Source organism: Perca flavescens, chromosome 8 (genome assembly GCF_004354835.1).
Source record: "Perca flavescens isolate YP-PL-M2 chromosome 8, PFLA_1.0, whole genome shotgun sequence".
Lineage (NCBI taxonomy): Eukaryota > Metazoa > Chordata > Actinopteri > Perciformes > Percidae > Perca > Perca flavescens.
In genome coordinates, this window is record NC_041338.1 from 18,868,088 (window position 1) to 18,892,954 (window position 24,867).

General features: G+C 38.3%; 2 protein-coding genes across 5 annotated transcripts; both read left to right on the top strand.

Moving 5' to 3' along the window:
• Positions 1–7,997: 7,997 nt before the first annotated feature.
• dnajb9a (DnaJ heat shock protein family (Hsp40) member B9a) lies at positions 7,998–11,072 on the top strand. The gene is made up of 3 exons (XM_028585752.1): positions 7,998–8,203; positions 8,752–8,982; positions 9,291–11,072. The coding sequence occupies exons 2-3, from the start codon at positions 8,766–8,768 to the stop codon at positions 9,725–9,727; spliced, it is 654 nt and encodes a 217-aa protein (XP_028441553.1). The 5' UTR covers positions 7,998–8,203; positions 8,752–8,765; the 3' UTR covers positions 9,728–11,072.
• A 531-nt stretch (positions 11,073–11,603) lies between these two features.
• Positions 11,604–24,739, top strand: dnm1l (dynamin 1-like). 4 transcript variants are annotated; one of them, XM_028584184.1, is made up of 20 exons: positions 11,604–11,880; positions 13,479–13,623; positions 14,539–14,574; positions 15,147–15,193; positions 15,688–15,759; positions 15,928–16,014; positions 16,126–16,288; positions 16,598–16,718; positions 17,213–17,344; positions 17,961–18,167; positions 18,291–18,411; positions 18,497–18,652; positions 18,836–18,925; positions 19,016–19,108; positions 19,544–19,597; positions 20,488–20,559; positions 22,413–22,589; positions 23,137–23,246; positions 23,388–23,547; positions 24,235–24,739. In XM_028584184.1, the coding sequence occupies exons 1-20, from the start codon at positions 11,779–11,781 to the stop codon at positions 24,289–24,291; spliced, it is 2,202 nt and encodes a 733-aa protein (XP_028439985.1). In that variant the 5' UTR covers positions 11,604–11,778; the 3' UTR covers positions 24,292–24,739. The 4 variants fall into 4 exon arrangements, with proteins under 4 accessions (XP_028439985.1, XP_028439987.1, XP_028439986.1 ...); XM_028584186.1 differs by lacking the exon at positions 20,488–20,559; XM_028584185.1 differs by lacking the exon at positions 14,539–14,574.
• Positions 24,740–24,867: the final 128 nt, after the last annotated feature.

Consider the following 24,867-nt stretch of genomic DNA (forward strand, 5'->3'; position numbering starts at 1 on the left):
ATAAACGCCACCACGCGTGTGACGTCACCAGGCGTTTAATAAACGCCACCAGATGCTTATTAGACACCTGGTGGCGTTTTGCTAATCAACTCTGCCCTGTGGCTTTCACAGCCAATAGATTTGAACTCTAATCACCCAATCAGTAAAGAAGGAAGTCAGGCAACACTAATCAAGCACGGATTTCCTTTGCAGCTTGTTTAAGTAGCCCAAAGAAAATGCACAACTTTGTAGTATGTCACTTTTGTATTGCCAGACATCAGTAGGCACTGGGTGCTCATACTTTATTTAATTAATCAATCCAAATCATCCTCACAAAAATGTAATAAAAAGTGGTGAGGAGCTATTTTCATTATTACCTGCTTAAATTGAATAAGCGCTGTCACACTAAAAACTGACTAAACGCTGTCACACTAACAACCTAATGGCATCACGTCTGCCTTTTATTGTACATTTTATCTGGGTCTATTGTTAAAAGGGTTTCAGATATGGTGATATTTAACCAAGAGAGGGGTTAACATGAAGAGTAAGCAGATTTTCAAAAATACTGTACTCTTAATTCAACTACTAGGAACCAAAGAGTAGCTTACCAGAAAATCTGACAACTCTGAAAATCTTGACAAAAAGGATTAATAGTTTCTATAAAGGACATGCAACAATCAAACCTAAATATTATTATAAATCTTATTTAATTACTAGAAAAAAAGCTAGTTTGGGACAATTTAAGACAGCCACAGCTGTCTTGCATACAGTCAGTTAAATAAGAATTAGTTATATCTCAATAAAAACTAAATTAAAATTATAATGGCAGCATAGGGCACTATCACCATTTATTTTAATTCCAGTAAGCGCAATTGACCTGAAAATGGCTAGATATACTAATTATTTTCTCTACTTTCATATCTTTATGCAAAAAACACCCACCAGCGCTCTATATAAAGCAACTAAATTAAACATACGTGTCATACTTCATTTGACGTTTCAGGAGACTTATCTTGACACAGGAACAGCAGATGTCAGATCCCTCAACACATTCAAATACTATGGTTTATGATCTTGAGTCAATTGGACATTAAGTTGTAATGATAAATCATTATAAGCATTTTAATTTATTTGTATTCCATGCATTACTAAAAATGTAAAGCTGAAAAAATGTACTGACAAACACAAAAGCATGACAGATATAAAACATGACATTTATTAAATAACAAAAAATTCAGCAGCAGTAGGGTGCTAGTAGTCCTTTGTGCATAGTTTCTGGTATATATTTATAAGGACCACGTGACATCACATTGCTTTGCTGTCACCATTTTTGTGTCTGGTCAAAGCTAGGGGACCTACGTCATATCAACCACAACAGCTACAGGAGACGGATACGTGATACACACAAGAGAATACGAGAAACAAATAGGTTTGGTCCGTAATGTTAACCAGCCGTCAGCCCTTAACGAACAACTTGCTAGTTAACCTTACTTGTGTGATCAATCTATACTTAACCACCACAAAAATAACACTGTTGATAATTGATGACTTGCATGTCCTGTTATCACATACTCTACTTTTGTTTTTCTTCAACTGCCATATCTTGGTGTCATTTACCTATCCTGCAACAGCGTATTGATGGGCATCTGTACTCATGAGATACTCCAGTGTATGAGGATATATTACGTACAAGTTAATGTTAAATGTGCCAGGAAAAGTAAGTAAGCCATTTCTATATACATTTTAGAGTATCGTTCAATATGTTTGATGTTGAGATGGAAAAAAATGTGCAAGGTCCAGTGGAGGTGAGTTAAGCAGGAATGGTTCAGGAGGTTCTTTTATTGACTGCCATGCAGGGCTGCGATGGAGAGCTGACAGTCAAGTGACACCTTTCAAAACAATGGATGACCCTGCAGCCTCCCCGGGAAAAGTTGAACTGGATCAGCACTGTTTCGGAGAATGTGATCTCCCTTACAGGAAGATGTAGATGGAGCAGATGAGGGGAGTCACTAGGTTACAGAGAGAAGATGACATTAGTGGAAGTGACAGACATTCAAAGTTCACTTCTGTACAAGCAACACAAAATATTGGTTATTCCATCCACTCAAACTTAGAAAATACAGAAATCCCTGTTCTTTTGTTTCTGTTTCTGTCTGTATGGAGTATATAGTGTAGGTCAGATCCCTGTGCCCTGTACCTGTGACTGGCTGACTTTGAAACAAAGATAAATGAGCATACATGAAGAAAAATTATCTGTGCGTTTGTTTTCTTTGATCCTGTCACTGCCATACAGTCAATACACTGTCTAACATTTGGCGCTGTGTGGGCAACTTTCCATTATATTATTATATGTTATTATATTATATTATATATATTAAAAAAATGCTCGGCTAGAAGTTTTCATTCTTTGATTTTCTTTTACTGCCTATTTTGTGTAAACAGCTGGTAGCGCATTTGCTGCTCGTGTTACAACCCAACGTGGAGACTGCAGTGCACACCTTTTTCTTAACTTTAGTCACACATTTTTTTGCAGTTATGTAATTGCACAGAGTGACATCGCAATTAGATTAATCTTGCAACCCTATTACTGTATATACAGTATACTATTTGGTGTCCACCTGTTTTATGCAGAGGACACTTATCTCTCCCAGGGTGATTGCATGCCAGACCAGAACTGCAAACTGGACTTTTGTTTTGAATCTCATTTCCGACACACCTGCTCATGATAATGCAAGTTAACAACATCCCACTGCAGGGTCATAAAAAAAACGTCCCTGGCTGCATTTGCTGTATATTTAGGATCATCCTCCTCCTGCATTGTCTTAAAATTGGTAAGACTCCTTGAAAAAACGGGTCTACATTAGCTTCATTGTTCACCCAGTATGTATTTCAACACACTAACACTATTGAAACCGAGTCGGAACTTGGTTTTAGTCAGTTTGAGTTTATGTTTCATTTCAAATCATATATGCCATTCATAACAACCTAAATGTGTCACTGTCTGAGTGATGGACTCTACTCTCTAATGTTACTTACCAGCTGTTAGTTCCCCCTGGCTGTCCACAGGTTACTAGTGCAGTAATAGGGTTTATACATGGTGGACCCACCGGTCAAATAGGGACACACTACATTTATTATATTTGTAACACCTGTCCCATGTAGCTATATGGTCTCTATAGAGTAGTAGTACTATGGGAAGGCGCCTGGGTTTTTTGTTTTTGTCTTTACTGGTATTAACTAATGCTTGTTAGCAATCTATGTTTCTCAATATTATTAAAATAACTGGCGGTGCCTCCAATATGAATTAGGTAAGTTTTGTGTTAACCTTGATTACTCTTTTAAATTGTAACTCAGAACAAAACCTCATGTACAAAATCTAAGACCCAAAAATGATACTTTAAATACTATAAACCCAGATATTGGAATTTATTTAGTTAAAGAACAAAAATAATAAACACATGTATGGTGTATTAGAAACATTAACACAAGTGAGGCCAGTATAAATAACTCCCTATTTTTTATGACACCCAAAATAATATGTTACGTCAATACAGCTATCAGAGTATACTATAAATTGTTACCTCTGCTTAGGTTTCAATAAAATAAATGCATAAATCCTTTTGACATCTAAACCTGAATAGTTATCTGTGGGCCCACGCTCACACATTCATACTCAGCAATCAAAATACAAACAAAAAAAACCCTGTTGCAGGCCTGAATAGAAGCTTGGGAGAGGAGGCCTAAAAATGTGACGGCCGTTTCACTTGTTTACACATGTTTACACAACCAATAAAATAAAATGCACGTGCAATATACTCAGTACTCACGAATCCCAGCCAAGGGGATATATGAAAAAGGCGAACTTGGCGATGGCAGCAGGCAGAGCACCGGGTAAACCACAGCAGGAAGATCACCAGAACAGAAAACAGCAGCGACAGTCTACATCACACCAGCAGGATGGAAGATCGCTCTCTGTGTGGTCCAAAGGAGTTTCCCCGATCCTCTCTCTTTTACAGTCACAAATGTCCGTCTCCTGAATCAAATAAATTAACCGAGCAAGCAGGTCCATCCACTATTTCACGGCGAATTATCGGTAGCTTGTCTCAATTATTTCACATGCAAAGCTAACAGTATGCTACGAAAACACTTAATTACAGCATATATAATCACACACATGCACATGTATACACTACCGGTCAAAAGTTTGGGGTCACTTAGAAATTTCCATTCCAGACAGAATACCAGCAGAGATCAGTTGCATTGTTTTTTTTAATCAGGGCAGCAGTTTTCAGATTACATTATGTGCTTACATAATTGCAAATTTGGTTCTCGACTGTTGTAGACAGAAGTGGCTGAAGAAATGCTTGAAATTCCATGCTTTTTGGTCTAAACGTCATACCCAAATTAAAAGTGGTACAGCTCCCATATACTTTGACACTTAGGGGTGTGCCTGATATCATTGGAAAGGAAACACTCAAGTTGTGTCAGGGTGATTCTAGGCCTTACTGACACAGAGTTACAGAGGCTAGAATGGAGATTTTTTATTTCTGTCCAAGTTATAAATCTGTAAAATTATTAAAATACACTGCTGTAAACACATCTGACAGGTGACAGACAACACAGCATTAGCCACGTCTCAGCTTACTACAGAAAAAAATTCAGAAGCCTCAAAAAAGACTCAAAAATGGATTTTATATGAATTCTTTTCTACAAATATGTCTTTGCGTTTTTTTATTTCTATTTGAAAAGTGCAAATAAAAAAGCCAAAAAACTACAAAATACAACACTTCTCAAATACACAAACAAACCCACATCAATCACCTTTCCAATGATATCAGGCACACCCCTGAGTGTCAAAGTATATGGGAGCTGTACCACTTTTAATTTGGGTATGACGTTTAGACCAAAAAGCATGAATTTCAAGTGTTTCTTCAGCCACTTCTTTCTACAACAGTCGAGAACCCTTTTGCAATTATGTAAGCAAATAATGTAATCTGAAAACCGCTGCCCTGGTTAAAAAAAACAATACAACTGATCTCAGCAGGTATTGTGTCTGGAATGGAGTGGAATGGAAATTTCTAAGTGACCCCAAACTTTTGACCGGTAGTGTATTTACCTCTTGTCGATTTCAATATGCCAAAACACAGCAGAACTGGTTGTCAGCCTCAGTAATGGATAACAATGTCCTTCTACAACCTACTAAACCTCACAAAGTCCGTTCACTTAGCATCTCTGACTCTCTGACTGGATCTCTGCAGGTTACAGCTAAGCCCCGCCCCTCTACCTGGGATTGTAATTACATTGGCTGATAGGTCATGACCTTCCAACAAAAGTACAGAAAGACGATGATTGACATATTCGTGTGGCAGATACCCTTACACGTGCTGAATCATGTACACTTCACTCAAACTACAGTCAACTGCATGAACTTTTAAAAACTGTAAATGTAACTCTTACCTTTTAAACGTTTTATTAATGTTAACCATTTTAACATATGGCATTAACTTATATTTTTTTCACCATATTTATATATTTGTATTGCATTAAAATAATTTCAATAAATATCTAAATGAAATGTATCCAGGGCTACATATTATTTAGAACACTTCTTAACTTCTTAACTTTGCGTCTGTATGCACAAACACTTTGATGGTAATATACATATTGTGAACACAAAAACCACACTAGAGCAAGTCAAAACTCCTCTACTCCTTTATGACTGAAGAGGGACCAGTTAACTAACTTTGTAGAAAGTTCACACAGACTAGGAGCAAAATATCCAGAAGAGCTGCAAAACAAGTAGCCTAATAATATTTTTTTTTTTTTAAACGATAGTGTAGCACTGTAGTTACTCACTGACAGATAGGCCCAGAGTCTAGGTTTGAAGGAGATCTAGAACTAGGACTCAGGAATAACAGACCAAGGGGTGAATTTGAACTTATTTAAGAAGACAATAAGTAGTATTAGACAATTTAAACACATCAATTTGATACCAAACCACACAGAAATTTAAAATACACACACACACACACACACACACACACACACACAGGAGGTGCACTGCAGATGGAGCAAAAGATAGCTCGCCTTTGCAGTTTAACATTGCAATGCCTCCTAGTTCCTAGGTTCTGGTAACAGGCTGGAGGTTGAAGGGCAAGGCAGCTTTATTTCTATAGCACTTTTCAGGAACAAGGCAATATAAGTGCTTCAGATAAAACATTATAGAGCAAAAGGTAAAACCTTTCACAGTGCGCATTTTTGATTTTTGATTTCATCTCCTCACACTCCTAATATTCTTTTGAAAGGTTAGGTCCTTAGACCATGGTGGCTCCACTGTTTCGTGAAGGCATTCAAGTCCCTGTTGATCCTTGGTAAATATACATAGTGCAGTGCCCAAGGATGCATTTCATTATCAGGGTTCACTATATCCTCTCTCTCAAGAAAACTGAAGAGGTCATGGTAAACATTGATTACTCCTGCATCATGGAGTGACCTGAACATCACTTCCTGCAACGGAAACAGCTCCCAAAACAGGCCCAAAAAGTCATGCAGAGTGTGGTTTGTCCCGCTTAACCTACAAGCGGTGATGCCCTAACCTTTCAAAGGGATATTAGGAGTGTGACGAGATACTCAGCTAACAAGATGAGACACAAGATTGGGGTTCACAAGAACGAGACCAACACTATTTTAAAGAAAACTTGAATGATGAAAAATGACTGCAAAAAAATCTTTTATTCAATGGAAAGTCACCAAATGAAAAATGTGCACTGTGAAAAGTTTTACCACACACTCAAATGTCTTCTCTTATGTATATAACTAACCTCTAAAGATCCTAATAACTGCTGCCTCCCTCTCTCCTCCCAAACCTGTCGCTACCACCTATTAATCAAAAAAATATTTTCTTACACGGCACTGTAAAATTTATTTGCATCTTATTCTTTTTAGGCGGTTTTATTTTCATGACCATTTGCTCTATAATGTTTTATCTGAAGCACTTACATTTCCTTGTTCCTAAAAAGTGCTATAGAAATAAAGCTGCCTTAACTTTCAACCTGCAGCCTGTCACCAGAGCCTAAGAATGCGTTTGTCTTGTGCCTGGGTCATAGAGAACACTGTGGTCCCTGTCTGTCTAGGAAGTGATATTGACTGCATCAGCAGCAGCAGCACTGTTTGATTCCCCTCTCACACATCTGACACTCATCGCCTGTGTCTTACCTTAATGCCTTTCCTGTGATAATGCCCCTTACTTCTATCATACTTCTATCTCTTAAGTGAGATCACATTGTATGGTTACTTATTCCTAATATGAACTGCTTCAAATGAAACCTCAAATGCAGGACATTGATTGCATGAGATTACCGTAAATTTGTCTGTATGAGTTTGTAAATGGCAGCCTGTGCCCTTTTGTACTGTACTGTGTAGCCTACTGTATATACTATTTCTCATCACAGCACAGTCATTCAGACAGCAGACCATACATTTCGATAAAAGTGCAACAAACATTATATTGAATATTTAATTATATACAATTTAAATGATATAGGTCTTACAGTAATATGTTTATGGATACCGGCGCATATTGGTATCAAAGGAAATGAAAGTGCAGATAAGGTTGCAAAGGAGGCTAAAAAAATAATAATAGTTAGTCTCAGCAAAATAGAATATTAGACCATTATTAAACAGAGATTGAAAGGTGGCAAAGGAATGGGAGGGAGAGAGGAAAGGACGATGGTTTTTCAGGTTCAAAGGAAAGTGTGAAAAAAGAGGTGTGCAGACAGGAACAGAAGAGACAATAATATCAAGACTCAAATGTGGACAGACTGGACTAAACAGAACACTGACATGAGTGTAGTTATTTATTTGTATTTATTATCACTATTATTATTTTTAATATTGTACGTAGTCTCTGTTATGATCCACACTCCATAGACATACATGAATGTCTATGCCACACTCCATACCAGTTGGTGGCGGTCATGCACCAAATTGTTGTTTGCCAACCGCCAATAAACCTCGAAGAAGAAGAAGAAAAAGGAGGGCACAAGAGAAGCAACTCCTGAGTAAAGGGATCGAAGAATACATGTGTAAAGTGATGCTGCTGCTTATGACCGCTTGATATCACCCACTTTTAACCACTGAGCACTGTCATGTTAAGAGCGGATAAATAGTTTAATAGGCAGAACTGCAATACACCAGCTAAACAGCACTCGTGTCCCCCAAAAAGGTAAGTGTGGGTCTAAAAGAAAGAAAAATACATGGGCGGTACCTTGTGTTAGCGACGTTAGCTAACGTTAGGAGTGACGTTTCATTGAAATAACGTTAGTCAAATATAACTTTTAAGAAATGTACATGACATCTGCTCTAGCGTTAATCTATCTGTCTGGAGAACAGAATGTCTTTTCTCGAAATAATTTAAATATAGGGCAATTGTTATTGTGGTGTGCAGTGTTGATTCATCAGTCCAAGCTAACGCAAAGGAAGAACAGATAAACGCTACTCGGCCTCAGTCTCTTAACTAACATATTAGTCAGTAGAAAGTAGTTAATATGGCAGTGTTTTGTCAACAACAAACAAAATACTATAATATTGTATCTACAAGCTAACTATTAACTAAGGTTCCTTCTAACTAAGGAGGGTGAACTAAGGTTCACCCTCCAGATGTGTTAACACTAACTAACTAATTGGCACTAATTAACCCTCCTTTGCTTTACTGCATGTAACCCATTTTACTCTTTACCAACTGATCATTTTCTCTCTCTCCCTTCTATGCAGGGGGCATCACAACCATGGCAACTGCACAGTCTGCTGTAACGTTTGCAGTGTGCATCCTCATGATAACCGAGCTAATACTTGCCAAGAAGGACTATTATGATATACTGGGAGTGCCTAAAGATGCTACTGAGCGTCAGATAAAAAAAGCTTTCCACAAGCTTGCAATGAAACATCACCCAGATAAGAACAAGAGCCCTGACGCTGAAGTGAGATTCAGAGAAATTGCTGAAGGTACAGTTGATTCTTTCTTTCTCATTTGTGTGCAAAAAATAATTTGTTGTCGGACATACTGAATAATGTACTTATTTCTAATGTAACATTTTGTCCAGCGTGGAGATGAAAGTATTGTTTAGCCTGTCTGAATTTCAATTCAAGAACTCTGGAGGATAAATGTGTCTGAGCTTGCAAATTACCATATATTACACTTGCCATGACCTTAGTTAGGCATTTGTCACTATAGCCATGCCTTTTTAAAATGTTAATACGATACAGTACTGAACTACTCCAGACCTGACTGAATCTCTTCTTTCTTTGTGCAGCTTATGAAACTTTATCAGATGAAACCAGAAGAAGACAATATGACCAGTTTGGTTACACCTCTGCATACTTTAGTGGGGAGACGCAAGGCAGACATAGACAGGGTGCCCACCAACCTTTCAGCTTCAACTTTGATGACATTTTCAAGGACTTTGACATTTACAGCCAGAACAGGCACGCTCGCCACCGAAGACACTTGGATGAACACTCAAGGTACCACAAGGAGTCCCACAGCAGACATAAGAGACACTTTCAAGGAGGTTTTGGAGCAGGTATCTTTGATGAGATGTATGACGACATAGAGCGAATGTTTACCTTTGACAGACACACTAAACAGACTGACAACAGGTTTCGTGGTGCATCGAAACAACACTGTAGAACAGTGACACAGCGCAGAGGAAATATGGTAACCACATACACAGACTGTACTGCATCTTAAGATGCAATGTAAAATTACATCTGACTCAAAATTGCTTTAACGGTATACAATACTGTTGTATTGATAAGGTAATGGAGGCCACATTGTTCAAGTACTATGAAATTTGAGCACTGACATTGATATCTGACATTCAGGCACAGGATGGCAAACAGTGAACCCTCAGTTTTCTTAGGTCTAAATTCAAATAAGCGAATAATGTTTTGTTCAAGCTATTACCTGTGTGTGTGCTCATTGACTTGTACATGATTGTAGTAGTTTTTCACTTATTGTTGAAATGAGCTGACAGACTATTTTGTCAGTGTTTTTTAAGCACCTTCTTTAATAGTGTAATGTTACTGTTTGGAAAAAATATGTGTCAGTTCACCTCTAGTTCACTACTTCCACCCTGTTATTTTGTACAGTTTTTAGTTTCCTTTTTTATAGTTTTTGCCATTGTGCGCCTAAAAAACAAACAACAAAAGGTAAAAACAAAAGCAGCCCGTGGAGTTTTGCTTATGTCAGCAATGTCAACAAAAATCTGTGACCCTCTACATGTTTAACTGCTGTTTGTACTACATTGTGTTGAAATATTCATGTACCCTACACTGCCAGTCACATGTTTTGAACACCATATATTTGAGCATTTGTAGTTAAATCTGCATCAATGCAGTTGTAAAGTAATTTTAAATATCTGTATTGAGGCTATCTTTAATACAAAAAAGTCACAGACATTTCTGAGTTCTGAATCACAATCAATATTTTTTGGATGAAGAGTATTACATTTAAATTTCCAGTTACAATGCTTGAAATGTAATCAAAAATCCTAAAATATGAATAAAAACTTTTGACTGGCATGGCAGACAAACTTCAAAGAATGTTTTATTTGTAACTTGCAGAGGACCAATTTAACTATGCGTTGACTACAGTACGTACTACTGTATATGTTTCATGACTTCTTATTGTACTAGTCGCACGGTTTATTTTTTTAATTTATTTTATATAACGGTGTAAAATATTGCTGTTTTATCAACAGTGTAAGTGTAAGAATACTGCAGTGCTACAATGCTGAAGAAATACTGTATGTATAAGTACATACAAGCATCAATGTTCAGCACATTCTCTGAATCTGGTGATGGCTACTCACCAGTGTTAATGAGCTAGTTGATACAACCCCCCCAATATATTGTTTTCCTAACATATCATCTGTTACCTCATACTTAAAAACTGTACAGTTACATGCTTCTTTTACATTGTAGTGTGCAATATTTATGATATAATGCACTATAATGATAGTGTTTATACTAAATGGCACTTTCAATTGTGTATAAAATGTGTTTTAAGAAATAAAAAGTAGAGACCAAACTGAGCCTTCTTCTCTTTACTTATTTCTGATAGTGAGAGTGAGAATGTTGTTTATTCATATTCTGGATAAGAGAACCAAAATCTGGCATATTCCATTGTAGTAAATTGTTATGCTTTGAACACAACTTTGGTGATGCTTACTGAGTGAGTCAGAATCATAGACAGACCACAGCTTACCAAAGATATTTAAATGGACGACTAATTCAATGTTAACGTTACTGTAAAGTTCCAATAAATGGCCATACTTTTTTCTACCAGAAATTCGCCACTTAGCTAAACTAAGCTTCTGACTATTAAATCAATAAATTTATACCGTTTTAACTATGGTTTTTAACATATGGTTTCAATATGTAGCTATGCCTTTTCATGATGGCTTTCACATAAATATTTTGGTACTCACCTTAGTTACGGTTGCGGAGAGGAAAAATAATTGTCTTTCTTTTCATTGGTAGAACACGAGTATGATGTCACCCGTAGATAATGTAGTTCAGCTAAAGTCAAACCCCGATCACAGGCATGTTGAGTGGGACTATAGTAAACTACAACTCCCATGATTCAAGTCTGAGCAACTGTATGCGCAGTTGTTGGTATATCCTCCAAAGAGACGCCAGTAGCTTTAGCCGTGAGACATTGAATGACTTTGTTGTACCCCTGTGCTGCAGAGTAAATAAAGTTGCCTATCTGACAGGTCGGGATTAGTATCGGAGCTCATGGAGGCCCTCATACCTGTCGTAAACAAACTGCAGGATGTATTTAACACGGTCGGCACAGACATAATTCAACTGCCGCAGATAGTTGTTGTGGGAACTCAGGTGAGAAACGTCACTTTGCTTTATGGCTAGCAAGTTAGTTAGCCTGCGCCAACTTATTGTTTTGGCTACCTCTGGTATGTAAACCTCAGTTTTTCTTTAAGTTTCATGTAGGTGTAGTATACATAACTGTGTAGACTGGCCTGACATAAGCGTAACCTTTTTAAATCTAAGCTAACTTACTTAGCAGCTAAAATAGAATTGGCTACATGTGACTGCAGTATAAAAACTTAACGTACATTCGCTAGCAATGTTTTTGGCTGACAGTCAACAGTTAGCTAGCTAGGGAACGAGCATTTATCCACATAGCCTTCAGATCACTATCCTAAAATATTTCATTCCTATTTACATTATTTATTATGGATTATTAAACATACACACATTCCTCTCCTCATATTCTCACTATCAGGCTTCTGTCTCTGTGAAAACATGATTTGCTATGTTGGATATTAAAAAATATGTTCCATTATCACACACACACACACAGTCAATGGAATATACTAAGATAGCATATAATGTTTATTAAATACACCTAGCTAAAACTAAAGCCTTGCAAAAAGACCTACCTTAATACATATTTGTTAGTCTACCATCATTAATATAAATGGGGTGAATTACATATTACAAACACCTCGATATTACACCGTACAATTCAACAGCAACACAAACTACTAATGGCCATGAAGTTGAATCAACACCTTTCTTCTTCTCTTATACACTTTCACCCTGTCCCCCTAACTACGTTCGGCCTAATTGGTCCACTAATAGGATGTGGCTGTCTCAGACTTTCTGGCAAGCGTCTGATTGTGTTACAGTGAGACGGAAAGCCAGGGGATATTTTAAATGCCTGATTTGTTATGTTTGTCCTTGCAAGGGCTTCACAAAGGCCCAGATCTGCAAATACCTTCAGTTAAGGACAGCTCGACCTGATGCCAAGTATCAGTTATCTCTGTCAGGACTATTAATAGGCCTACCTTTATCAGTCAAAACAACATTAGGTTTACTGCTACAGAGGAAGTAACTTATTACGTTTTAGTCCTCATCTCCTACTGGGGGAATTGGCACCAGTCTAACTAAGAGGAATCCGCTAGCTAAGTGGGGTATTTCAGATTTCATTAGGAGTTACTCGACCACACATGCCAATAAACCAGAAATTTCTTCTTAGTTGCACCTGGTGCTTGTGTGAATGAAAATTGTACTGTTGAAGACGCTACAAGGTTTGTTCTCGATCAGTGAGTGACGTTCAGCACTGCTAACTTCACCCCAATACCCTGGGCCAGCTGAAAGTACTACCCGCTGAGCAGGAACATGTTTGGGGCCCTTAACTAAATGAGGTCTTCTAGGCAAAATACAGTTAAGGTTCCTGAAATGGTTTCTGTGCCTCTGGAAAAAGTTCTTGTAGTGATAACTGGCTAAAAGCGTTGAAGTAACGCATAAAGAACTAGGGTCAAATACAGCCAACCTCAGCACAGTGTGTTTTGTCTGTATCTGCACGATAAGAAGACTGATTTCTCTCGTCAAACTCGTCATTAATACTTCAGTCTCCCCACTAATGGTGTTGTTTATGATGATGATGACGTTGTTGTTGTTATTGTCTTCAGAGCAGTGGGAAGAGTTCGGTTTTAGAGAGCCTGGTTGGCAGGGACGTTCTGCCACGTGGCACTGGCATCGTCACACGCCGGCCCCTTATCCTACAGCTAGTGCACATCGATCCAGAGGACCGCCGAAAAACCAGTGAAGAGAATGGTAACATCACTGTCACTTCTGTTATTTCTGTACCTGTGGAGCTGTTACATATTAATCTTTTCCCACAAACTATTTGATATTCAGTATTTATATATGCAATATACTGTACATGCATTATGGCCAGATTGGTGCTGGATTCTTGAGGCAGATACTGATTTTTGTATTTGGATGTTTAAAAAACAGACAAATTACGTAAAGATGACGCTGTTTCTAAATGACTTCAAACCTAGTTTGACATTTCTGTACTGAAATTTCATGTTACTTATCAGCCACATTTACACTGATATGATATATCATCAATAAGCTATCTGCCGATATATTGCCCTGGCCAAATATGGTAAAACCATATAAGGAAATGTAGCAGACTAAGTGGTGTACCACTACAATCCACTTGTCAATGTATGGGGATGTCTCAGTTAGGGCATGATTCAGACAGGAAGCTGTTAAGTCATTTAAATTCAGCCATCTGGCTTCTGTACTATGCTTCACTGGCCAAGATTTAAATCTAATGGCGATTTTCACTTTCTATTGTCATGAAACGTCACTGCTACAGTGCTATAATAATAATTTATTCAACTATGGAATGTTTTTATATTGTGAAAAGAATAGCAGTTTAACTTAGCACTAATAACATCCACCTCTCATTGAAAAGAACAGCAGGAAAATTTGCCAAGATCCTGGCAGGTTTTGTCTAACACATTTATTTTACTGGTCAGCTAATGGGATGTGGCTGTCTCAGACCTTTGGGCATGCGTCTGATGGTGTTACAATGAGACTTGGCTTGTGCCAAGATTCAGCATTTATTCAATGCAGTCCTCTGGTAAAGGCTTTATGGTCACTCTGCATTGCTGCAGTGGCATGCAGGAGCTGCAGATAGCCAGGCTAACCATTTTGTCTCCTGTCATTTCTCTTTAGCCACAGAATCCAAGAAAAATGGACGCCTTTACAGAGGTCTCCTTTTGCTTGTTCTTTGCCTTACTGTGTTGTATATTACATAACCTCCCCAGTCTTTTTTGCCCATTCTAGCCCATCCTGCTTGTATTTGTGTAGCTTTTCCAAAGCTGCAAAACCACGTGGCTTCACTTTACTCAGTTCACACTCTCCCCTCAATTTAGGCTGGTCTCTGTCAGTTGATGTTAGACAAAGTAAATGAGCAGATTCCTGTCGAAAATAATAATTTTGGGCTTAGTTTTACATTTTCAAAATCTCCCTTTGATGTCCTCAGACAGTCTTTTTAGAAGACTCTCCAGGTTCCTGCTTCCCCAAATGCACATGCTTTTTTGCTTTAGGCTTTTATTTGCTTTCATGACTGTTGTGTGAAAACAACAGTTGTCACACTGTGTTCTTTTTTTCACTCTTCAGCTATGGAGTTTTGCTCTGAGGAGTTTTTCCATCCCTTTTTTTGCTAACAGAGATATCCTTCTATGAAACTTAGCACTGGTAATAATAGAAACACTGATCTCAAGGCCACAGCTGTTATATTAGTAACTGAAAAATCTGTCCTCAACTTTTTATTTCTGCAGGAATCGATGGAGAGGAATGGGGCAAATTTCTACACACCAAAAACAAGGTAGGGTTGTCACCCTCATGTCCTTGCCAGATAACAATATTATCAATAGAGTCTCCCACCACTGCTGTACTGTATATGGAAACATCTGAATATTTGATCAACTGCGTCTCATGGAGTACCTTGTTCTGGACCCTTATTGATTCACTGACATTCATGGATTAGCTACTTGAAGACATTATGTGGAATGTGTGCTGTATTCTCCTAATCTGTAATGAGATCAGACACATATATGTGTTTAGCTGTTGGGCAAATGTCCTCCAAGATTGAATTGTGTCTCTTGAGGTCCACATTCATAATTTGTTAACAAAGAATCCCTTTCTATGTGCAGATAGCCTCATGACACTAAACAGGAAGTGTTTTTGAAAACTAACCCTGTCATGTCCTATTTTTGTGTCACTCTATGTTGTTATTATTGTTTGAATATCAAAAACTACTGCTTGTGTTGTTGTTGCTACTAACATATTGGGTCTTTCATGGTTAAATTGCTCTTCCAGATCTACACAGATTTCGAAGAGATCAGGCAAGAAATTGAAGCAGAAACACAAAGAATTTCTGGCAATAACAAGGTATGCTTATTACGGCCATTAAGAGGAAATCAAAAGTTGCCAGACGAGAAATGATATCCATGGAGAAACTGGATGGTCTCTCAATATCAGCATCAAACTGAGATTTCAGTCAACCTCTGAGGCAAAATCAGCCTTTAAGAGTAACCAACGTTGTTTTTTTTTTTTCAGGGTATTAGTAATGAACCCATTCACCTGAGAATCTTCTCACCACACGTTGTGAACCTCACATTGGTGGACCTTCCTGGCATTACAAAGGTGAGATAGGTTTCCCCTTTGCTTCCCCGTGTCCAGCGCTCTATTAACTCTAAATGATCCTGCTGATGATTTCATGGTTTGAAGTCAAAGTGTGTGTATTTGTTAAAACAGGTACCGGTGGGAGACCAGCCCAAAGATATAGAGCTCCAGATCAGAGAATTGATCTTCAAGTACATCTTCAACCCCAACTCCATCATCCTGGCTGTGACTGCTGCCAATACAGACATGGCAACCTCAGAGGCCCTCAAAGTAGCTCGTGAGGTTGACCCTGATGGTAAATGGCCTTCTTTTTTATTCTTCACTTTCTTCTGTTGCTCTTCCTAAGGTTTTTTGATTTATTTATTTTTTCCTTGTTAAAGGCTTTTTGGGGGGAGATTATCTTTATCTGAATCAAAGACAGAGGGTGTTGTATCCTGTACAGATTTGAAAGCCCCTTGAAGCCATTTTGTGATATTGGGCTACAAAAAGAAAATTGACTTCATATCAGCATATGCCCTTATTTTTATGTTATGTACTCTATGCATTTCCAGCCTCAGTGTTTTACTTTTTGTAGACCGGTATGTATGATTCCTTTTGTCTTCAGGCAGGAGGACGCTAGCAGTGGTGACCAAGCTGGATCTGATGGATGCTGGCACAGATGCCATGGATGTATTGATGGGCAGAGTCATTCCTGTCAAACTGGGCATAATTGGAGTCGTTAATAGGTAACACTGCACTTCTCTGCCACATTACTGTAGGTAATTAGTTAGAATGGAAGGAAGGTAAGAAGGAACAAACTTTATTGTTGGCTTCACCACAAAATAAAAAAAAAAAAAAAAATAACTATACAAAGCTGAGAACAAATGGCAGGGACACAGTACCAACAAACAACACAGATGGTGGGAAGGATTGCTTATAATCTGGAAAGCTTCACTCTTTATGTTTAATTTACATTTCTCACTTGGTTGAATCTGGAGCTTCCCTGCTTTTTAACTAGCTATATTTGCTATCTCTGCCATTTAAATGTATTCCTAACGTTCAGATTTGTATGACCATGTAGAAAAATTAAATACTTTCCACCAGATTCTTATACACCATTTCCTTTAATATCACCTTGATCTGAGAGTTTGTGTCAGTGGTTGGTGGTGGTGGTCATCCACAACAAGCCATGTCTAAGACCAACTCACCTCCTATTTCTTTTGTGTGTGCATTTTCTTAGGAGTCAGTTGGATATTAATCAGAAGAAGTTGGTGGCGGATGCCATCCGTGATGAATACGCCTTCCTACAAAAGAAATACCCCTCCCTTGCAAACAGAAATGGAACCAAATATCTGGCCAGAACATTGAACCGGTATGGAGTTGGAATTTCAATTTTACTTTGAATTTTTAATTAATTTATTTAGTGACTGTTTGTTTTTTAATTTAATAAACAATATGTTTGAGTCGCCTATTGACCTTGTACATTTGAGGTTAAAACGTTATTGACAATAACTGTGATACCTAATAATAAAAAAATATATATATAATTAATTATATAATAGTTAATAATACACACAAAATAAGATCATGTAAATAATCCAGTGGCTCTTAAAGCTATAGTATACTGTCAGCGCGTCCACATGATGCAAGCCTTCCATGCACACATTATAAAACTAATAAATCCAAAAAGGAATGTCTTCTGTAACTATTCATTCATCCGTATTAAAAGGAGTTGTTGTTGTTGCCGTTAGCTGAAGCCTACGCAGGGCAAGATGTATCCCATGATGCATAGTGTCAAATCTGTCAACGAATCGGAGGCCGTATTTCTGACTAGGCATGTGTGCATTAAAGTGCTGATCTCAGAGGCCACACACAATGAAATAACATGGCATCCACCCCATCCTAGTATTAGTAAATCTGTGCTGTTTGGGCAGCATCCTCTTTGTTTCCCAATCAATGTGTAAACTGATTTCGTGATCGTATCATAGGTTACTCATGCACCACATCAGAGACTGTCTTCCTGATCTGAAGACGAGGATCAATGTGCTGGCATCGCAGTACCAGTCGTTACTCAACAGTTATGGGGAACCTGTTGAGGACAAGAGTTCCACGTTGCTGCAGCTCATCACCAAGTTTGCTGCAGAGTACTGCCACACCATAGAGGGCACGGCCAAATACATTGAGACAACTGAACTGTGAGTTACACAATTCTCATAATACCTTTATACACCACTAAGGGGTGCTAGCATCAATACTATCCTAAATGCTCAAGTTAATTCTGTCTGTATGAAAATGTAGTTTCCTCTCCTTTCTCTCAGATGTGGTGGAGCAAGAATCTGTTACATATTTCATGAAACATTTGGTCGCACATTGGAGTCCGTTGATCCTCTGGGTGGTCTGACAACCATCGATGTGCTGACAGCAATCAGAAATGCAACGGTGGGTCTCTGCTTCCTCTTTAACTTGTAATCTGTGTTGTAAATGGCACCTTTTTGAAGACTTATGGTTTCATTGGGTTTGACAGGGCCCGAGGCCTGCTTTGTTCGTGCCCGAGGTTTCGTTTGAGTTGCTGGTGAAGCGACAGGTCAAGCGCCTGGAGGATCCCAGTCTGCGCTGCGTGGAGCTGGTTCACGAGGAGATGCAGAGGATTATCCAGCACTGCAGCAACTACAGCACCCAGGTGAGAAACACGGTCACACGTACACAGATACACATTAACAACAAAAGCACAGAGGCATGCTGTAAATCCACAAAACCGGTGTCACCTCTTGTCCCGCTCTGGACTAACCACGCCATTCTACTGGAGTATTCAATACAAACAAACACTAATTATGACAATGGTGACAATGGTTTATCTCTGCAGGAGTTGCTGAGGTTTCCAAAGCTCCATGATGCCATAGTAGAAGTGGTCACCTCATTACTCAGAAAGAGGCTCCCAGTCACCAATGAAATGGTCAGGACCTGCTCAAACTAAATACCTCTGAGCATTTTTAAGGGGTGTATATGGACCTCCTAGTAGTGATTAATCAATATATGTTTTCAGGTTCACAACCTGGTTGCCATTGAGTTGGCCTATATCAACACAAAGCACCCTGACTTTGCCGATGCCTGTGGCCTCATGAACAACAACATAGAGGTAAGACAGTGTTAAAACTAAAAACAGAGTTAAAAGAGAGTACATATTGGACTTATATTCACATTTCTTTCTGCTGCCCCCTTAACTGGCCAGGGAAATTGCAGGGTTAACCAGGATCTCAGCCTGATCATGCTAACTGTGTCATTTCTCAGCTTTTAATCATTTGACATTACAAATCTCATCGTGGAGAACAGCACAACTACAGTCTTCTCAGCTATGTAAGGTGCTCAGCAGCCAATAATGAAATTCTCAATATTTCTCTGTACAGCTAGCAGGTATGAATGCATGTAAAAGGGTGAAAACAAAGAATGGCAGTGTTAAATTCAAACTTTTCCCAAAGAGAAAAAAAAGCTTGTGTTATCAAAAAATATATGAATCTATGTAGCTATGTTTTTGAGACATGGAAAACTGTTGAGTTGCATTTCTTTTTTATAGGAGCAGAGACGCAACAGAATGAGAGACCTGTCCTCTGCTGTCCCTAGAGACAAGGTACAGTCAGTCTCCATGGTTTTTCAGTTGTTTGTAACAGACTTTAATGACTTTTTACAAAGATTCAATCCACTTTCACTAAAGAATGAACCAACTTCAAAATTCTTGCGTATTAAAGGCCCCTTCCAGCCAGTATTACTTCCTGTCCAACAGTTAACGTTCTTTCTCAAACAGAGAATGGGGATGTGGATAATAGTTGGACGTAACTATGTCAACCATATTGCAGCTACAGCATCTTGGAAAACCACGATATGGCACTTAATGTGATGAATTCACTGTTTTATCACACCACGAATGAGACAAGAATTGGCACAACGCAGACTATCTCTCTCCCTCCCTTGTTTACCGTCTCCTCCTGGTGAGGTGGTTTTATGGCTGCTGCCGCACCGCTGCATGTCAGCAATAGAACACCGTAGGATAAATAGACATGTTGTCGACATTTGGAGGTGCACCGTGCACCAGCGTTGTCCGCTCTCGCCTGAGGCCCCAGCACCAACACTGCACCGGGCTGCACTGTGATTCTTTTTATTCTCTAATGGGACTTTGTCTTGTCGCTGCATGGTGATGTTCTCGGTAGGATGACGTATGACCTGCAGATTCTACTATAGTCATACGTCATATTACCGTTTTTAGTTGTGTTTTTTTTTTTTAACTTTGAGCACATGATTAAGTTATTGGTCAAAACGTATTTGGTGAACAGTGTGGTTAGTCAACATTGTCAGGAAATGACTCAAAAAAATATGTAATATAAAAATGTCACAATACACTGGAGGGGGCCTTTTAAATCTAACACAATTATTCCCTTCACATTAACTGACCTGCACACCTCTGTCCGTAGCTCCTGACAGTTTTCTATCCACTCTTTTCTTCTTGGTGTTGTCTTTTTCTAGTCCCTTAAAGGCCCAGGTGGGCATTCTCTCTCTCCCACTGAGCCTCATACCCTCGAGGGCGAGGCCACCAAGGTGTGTCCCACATTTGCCTGCCCACATTTGACCTCTGCCCACCACCAAGCCCTTACTGTCGTCCTTATTTCCCAAGTTTACACCATACTCAGATCCCATTTGACTTTATGTATACATATTGCGTTGCGCCTGGACGCGTGCGTCATCGGTGTTGTACTTCACCCAAACCCCTGTTGCAGCAGGTGGTTGGGCTTTATGTGTCCTGAGAATGCCGTGGGATTTGAGGGGCACTTTTACCCAGATCTGAATGACCTTTAAACCTTCACCTTGTAACTATCTATATCTAACCTCCCTTTTGCTGCATGCTGCTTGCTCACAACTAACAACACACAACTAATATAATATTCTCTATTGTTAAAATATAGTTATACTCATTTGGCATGTGCTGTTTTACTTAGAATTAAGACAAATTGTATTAGCCTTGGTAGGAGTGGGCAATATAGAAAAACAGATCAGAATTGTATATTTAGTAGAGATGTTCCTTCCCGACACCGATTCTGAGACCTGATCTCGCGTGTCGGCCGATAGTGAGTACCAGTCCGATACCAGCGTGTTAAAAAATACATATATTTGATTATGTTTTAACAGCTGTATACTACTATCCCTGTATGGATGTGATATGATTTCTATATGTGTTGTTCAGCCTGGCTCAGGTTAAACTCTTTGTGAAACATTAACAAACGCAGAGAATAAACACACTAGAACTTTCTTTTATTGTCCAGTTTGATAGTGAGCCAGAACAGAAAACAACCGTACAGAAAGTACTTTGAAGTAGATTTTCTTCTGGGCTAAATTACGTGCTATTGATCGGTGCATAAACTCCAGGACTCACCGATACCAGCATTTTAGGCGGTATCTGAGGCTTTTCCGATACTGGTATCATAACATCTCTAATATTTAGAGAGCAAAATATCTTATTTTGGGATATATATATATGTATATGTATATGTATGTGTATATATATATATATATTTATATATATATATATATATATATATATATATATATATATATATATATATATATATATATATATATATATATATATATATATATATATATATATATATATATATATATATATATATATATATATATATATATATATATATATATATATATATATATATATATATATATATATATATATATATATATATATATATATATATATATATATGTATGTGTGTGTGTGTGTGTGTGTGTGTGTGTATATATATATATATATATATATATATATATATATATATATATATATATATATGTATATATATATATATATATATATATATATATATATATATATATATATATATATATATATATATATATATATATATATATATATATATATATATATATATATATATATATATATATATATATATATTCATATCATATATATGTATGTTCCATCATCCAATCATCATTTAATCATTTATGTACTCTACCTGTCATGGTTTCCAGCAGTCCTCCTACTTGTTCAGTTCTAAGTTAGAAAAATGAACAATACTCTAGATGAACTTCTTTAAAGTAAAGACAAAGAAGGCTTGGGCATGCTACTATTTAAAACTGTTTTAAGTTAACATTCATTTTCTTTACCTCTGTGCACGGTGTGTATAATGTATTAACCTTGTGTGTGTGTGTGTGTGTGTGTGTGTGTGTGTGTGTGTGTGTGTGTGTGTGTGTGTGTGTGTGTGTGTGTGTGTGTGTGTGTGTGTGTGTGTGTGTGTGTGTGTGTGCCTGAGCATGTGTGTGTGTGTGTGTGTGTGTGTGTGTGTGTGTGTGTGTGTGGGCCTGAGCATGTGCAGGATTCATCCCACGTCCTCACCTCGTCTCTCTCCTCCCCTTAGGCAGCAGCCAGTGGCTCTCAGAGCGGCGCTGCCAGCGAGCAGACAGACGGCGGGACGGGGAACTGGAGGGGCATGTTGAAGAAGGGAGAGGACGGACCAGCTACTGACAGAGCCATGCTCCAGGCCCCACCCCCTGCAAACCCACATAAGGGCTACGCTGTCAACCTGCTAGATGTGGTGGGAAATTTGCATTTGTAGACACACATAGGGTCAAGACATCATCCATGTCTCATAGTAGCATGGTGATTTTGTAACCGCTTCAAAGCATGGCATGTTAACAATTTAAAGCATGTGCACTTTCTGTATTGGAGTTTTAAAAGAACAGTCAAAACGTTATTTTAATTTTTATTATTTTATTTATATTTATTTCACATTTCCCCATTATTAAACATATATTTTCCTGGTCATATCCATAGACTGTATATCATATAGATGTAGTCTCTGTGACGTCACCCATAGGTTTCTGAAGAGCCAATTTCTGATGTAAAGTTAGGCATTTTAAAATGGGGGTCTATGGGGATTGACTCCCTTTTGGAGCCAGCCTCAAGTGGCCACTCGATGAACTGCAGTTTTTGGCACTTCTGCATAGGCCTCATTTTTCAGCGCTGCTGAAGGTTAGCGCTTGGTCACATCCAACTTAATGCATTAAAGTCCAACTGAAATCACATTTAGATGTTGTTTTTGTATAAAAAATAATAAGTAATAATAATTTTTTCTTTACCAGCCTGTTCCAGTGTCCAGGAAGTTGTCTTCTCGGGAGCAGAGGGACTGCGAGGTCATTGAGAGACTCATCAAGTCATACTTCCTTATTGTACGGAAAAACATCCAGGACAGGTACACGTGTAATCAGTCTCTTTTTTTTTTGTTTGTTTTTTTTTTTCACCCACCATGATACCATTTTTGAAATATTGACATGATTGGTCCCTTCTTATGTGCTGTACTGTCTCTTCCCCCTCTGTTGTTGTTTGGCCTCAGTGTACCGAAGGCTGTGATGCACTTCCTGGTGAACCATGTGAAGGACTGCCTGCAGAGTGAGCTGGTGGGTCAGTTATACAAGACGGGCCTGCTGGATGACCTGCTGACGGAGTCCGAGGACATGGCTCAGAGACGCAACGAGGCCGCTGACATGCTCAAGGTAACCGATTCATTAAGTGTCCCAATGGACTGCCTGGATCAGTCATATGCTCATTAAAACATTTACTTCACTTTTATATTTTATAAACGTGAAAAAGGGTTGACTTCCTGCACACTGTCTGCACTGAGTTTCGGTCATTGACCTAGGCATGTTTTAAAAAAACAACAACATTGTTTTAGTATCCCTAAAAGAAGTAAATCCAGATAAAATCTTTTATTGATTCCCCAATTAAAATGATAAGATGTTGAGACAAAAAGGGGTTATACTGGCCAACAAAAGATCCCTTCCTAAAGCGATTTCAATATAAGTGATAGGGGACAACAGCTGCAGTCATTGCTCTAAGTTTATCTGAAGTTTATTTGCGGCTTCAGCAGTTTGAGGTGAGACAAATCAAGTAGATATCTTCTTACTCTTACTGACTATGTTTTTGCTCAGAATGAGTACCCTGGATTTTGTCCCCTATCACCCTTATATTGTGAGCACATTAGGAAGGGATCGTTTAATGTGTTACAGCAAGCAAAATCTATTTCAGTGTTCATATGGGCACCTGCCTTAAAGACAGCATTCAGTGTGTAAGTACTAGATACTCCACTATCTACCCAGAAGGCATGCGCTGAGGCTATAGGAATAATAGAGTTTAATGAATTACCCTCTTTTTATTTTATTTGTTTTTATCTTTATTTCCAGGCGTTGCAGAAAGCCAGCCAGGTGATTGCAGAAATCCGAGAAACCCACCTGTGGTGAGGGCGGTCTCTCTTCATCCCTCATGAGCCATCCAGAAGCTCCTGTTGTGTCTGCCAGCTCCTCAGACGGAAAGGGGGAACAACTTAAAAAATGCACTGTTGTGGATATGTGTATATCGAAACATAGTTTTAATGTAAAGAAAGGACTTGGATTTAATGAAGGGCAGTACATATCAGCTCCTCATCATCAGCATCACACATACTCTTGTCCTAGTTATTATATTTTTCTTATGTAATTGAAACAATAAATAAATAGGTGTTATGCATCACCACTATGTGGAGCCTTGATGAGGAATGTCTGCTCTTAATGTAGACTTGAATTAAAGCTAGAAATTACAAACCTATGCTGCAACATGTGGTTGCTTCCTTTATCATGTCAATTATTTTATTAGATGTTGACAAAATAATGTGACTACTGCTGATTGTTCAATAAATGTACTTAATTTAGATTTTTGTTTTTGGGGAAAATGCCCCACCACTTCTTCTGTTTTGTGTTAACAGTTTTGTTTTTATGTAGACATGGAACTATTCTACATCCCACTCATACTTTGTTTACATGTTTCAACAAGATCTCTTA

Excerpts from the sequence above, each read along its gene's own strand:
- dnajb9a (XM_028585752.1), top strand. The coding sequence starts at position 8,766 with ATGGCAACTGCACAGTCTGCTGTAACGTTTGCAGTGTGCATCCTCATG. Across the intron at positions 8,983-9,290 it reads ATTCAGAGAAATTGCTGAAG|CTTATGAAACTTTATCAGAT; the intron begins GTACAGTTGATT and ends TTCTTTGTGCAG.
- dnm1l (XM_028584184.1), top strand. The coding sequence starts at position 11,779 with ATGGAGGCCCTCATACCTGTCGTAAACAAACTGCAGGATGTATTTAAC. Across the intron at positions 18,168-18,290 it reads TACATTGAGACAACTGAACT|ATGTGGTGGAGCAAGAATCT; the intron begins GTGAGTTACACA and ends CCTTTCTCTCAG. Across the intron at positions 19,598-20,487 it reads CTGCTGTCCCTAGAGACAAG|TCCCTTAAAGGCCCAGGTGG; the intron begins GTACAGTCAGTC and ends GTCTTTTTCTAG.